Source organism: Lathyrus oleraceus, chromosome 4, assembly GCF_024323335.1.
Source record: "Lathyrus oleraceus cultivar Zhongwan6 chromosome 4, CAAS_Psat_ZW6_1.0, whole genome shotgun sequence".
Classification (NCBI taxonomy): Eukaryota; Viridiplantae; Streptophyta; class Magnoliopsida; order Fabales; family Fabaceae; genus Lathyrus; species Lathyrus oleraceus.
This window is the reverse complement of record NC_066582.1, coordinates 134,205,152-134,207,267: the sequence shown is the minus strand read 5'-3', so window position 1 is coordinate 134,207,267 and position 2,116 is coordinate 134,205,152. Positions and strand designations below refer to the sequence as shown.

Below are 2,116 nucleotides of genomic sequence, written 5' to 3'. Positions count from 1 at the left end.
AGAATGGTGTAGTTGAACGTAAAAATATAACCATTCAAGAATGTGCCAGAGTCATGCTTCATGCTAAGAAACACCCATATCATTTTTAGGTTGAAGCCATGAACACTGCCTGATATATTCTTAACAGAATAACTATCAGATCTAGGACTTCTACCACATTGTATGGACTATGGAAAGGAAGAAATCCAACTGTGAAATACGTCCATGTTTTTGTAAGTAAATGTTATATTCTGGTAGATTGTGAGTAGAGGAGAAAGATGGATCCTAAAAGTGATGAAGGAACCTTTCTAGGATACTCTATAAACATCAGAGCATACAGAGTCTTCAACTCCATAACCAAGGTAATGATGGAATCTATAAACATTATAGTGGATGACTTAACTAACGAAGTTGATGTCACAGATGATGTTGAAACATCAACGAATGATGTCCCAGAAGATGTTGCAGACACAAATGGTAAATCTGAACCTATAGAGAATGATTTAACTAACAAAGGGCCCTCCATCAGAATTCAGAAAGATCACTCTAAGGATCTTATTATAGGAAATACAAATGAAGGAATTATCATTAGATCAAGGGAAGTTGTGTCAAATGCATGTTTTGTCTCTAAATTTGAACCCAAGAATATCAAGGAAGCTTTGACTGATAAGTTTTGGATTAATTCTACGCAAGATGAACTTGGTCAATTCAAAATAAATGAGGTGAGAGATTTGGTTCCAAGATCTGTAGGAACAAATGTTATTACCACTAGATGGCTATACAAGAACAAGTATGATGAATGAGGGGTTGTCATCGAAACAAAGCCAGACTTGTTGCTCAAGGATGCACCCAAATGAAAGGAGTAAACTTTGATGAAACCTTTACTCCAATTGCTCGCTTGGAGTCTATTAGATTGTTACTTGGAGTGGCATGTCTTTTAAAGTTCAAATTGTTCCAAATTGATGTTAAAAGTTGCCTTCCTAAATGGATATTTAAATGAAGATGTGTATGTTGAACAACCAAAAGGATTTATTAATCCTATATTCCCAAATCATGTGTACAAATTAAAGAAGGAATTATATGGTTTAAAACAATCCTAAAGAGCTTGGTATGAAAGGTTGACTGAGTTTCTCATCAATCATGGATATAGAAAGGATGGAATTGATAAAACCCTCTTTGTCAAAGAAAATGATGGAAAACTTATGATAGCTCAGACCTATATGGATGGAATTATGTTTGGAGGGATTTCAGATGAGATGGTCCAACATTTTGTTAGACAAATGCAATCTGAGTTTGAAATGAGTTTGGAAGGAGAACTGACATACTTCCTTGGGCTCAAAGTCAAACAGATGGAAGACTCTATCTTTCTGTGTCAAAGAAAATATGTTAGGAGTATTGTGAATAAATTTGGATTAGAGAATACTAGTCACAAAAGAACTCTTGCACCTACCCACTTGAATTTATCTAAAGATGAAAAAGGCTTAAGTTTTGACCAGAGCTTATATAGAAGTATGATTGGAAGCCTTCTATATCTTACAGCAAGCAGACCAGATATAACTTTTATTGTTGGTGTGTGTGATAGATATCAAGCTGAACCCAAAGTAAGTCTCATCAATCAAGTAAAGAGGATTCTAAAGTATGTGAATGGCACAAGTGAGTATGGAATGTTGTACTTCCATGATTCAAATTCTATGTTAGTTGGATATTATGATGCTGATTGGGCTAGTAGTGTTGATGATAGTGAAATTCTGGTGTAGTCAGAGTTCAGATGTTCTACTCCAAGTAATGACATCTGATCCAACATTGCTACTAATACAGCAAGACAGTTATACAAATTAAAGCCCAGTACTAATATGCACACATTCACAGATGTCACGACATCTGCTACTATATCACCATAGAATGGAAGAACACCCAGTTCTGTCCATCTGGTACAAAGACAAAGCAGAGATCAAACATAGCACTTACCTCTGTTGAGCCTGCACAGTTATCAACATGATGTCTCAACATTGATTTGAACATCACCTGTTACAGCATTACAGGTTGACCTTATTTTATAACAGACAGAATTATACCGTGCAGAAGGTAAAAACACAAGTAATTGTTAACCCAGTTCGGTGCAACATCACCTACTCTA

General features: G+C 35.5%; 1 protein-coding gene across 1 annotated transcript; it reads left to right on the top strand.

The window, feature by feature from the left end:
• Positions 1–1,199: 1,199 nt before the first annotated feature.
• On the top strand, positions 1,200–1,736 carry LOC127136391 (uncharacterized mitochondrial protein AtMg00810-like). The gene has a single exon (XM_051062951.1). It carries the CDS (start codon positions 1,200–1,202, stop codon positions 1,734–1,736), a length of 537 nt encoding a protein of 178 aa, XP_050918908.1.
• The last annotated feature ends 380 nt before the right edge of the window (positions 1,737–2,116 follow it).

Excerpts from the sequence above, each read along its gene's own strand:
- LOC127136391 (XM_051062951.1), top strand. The coding sequence starts at position 1,200 with ATGGATGGAATTATGTTTGGAGGGATTTCAGATGAGATGGTCCAACAT.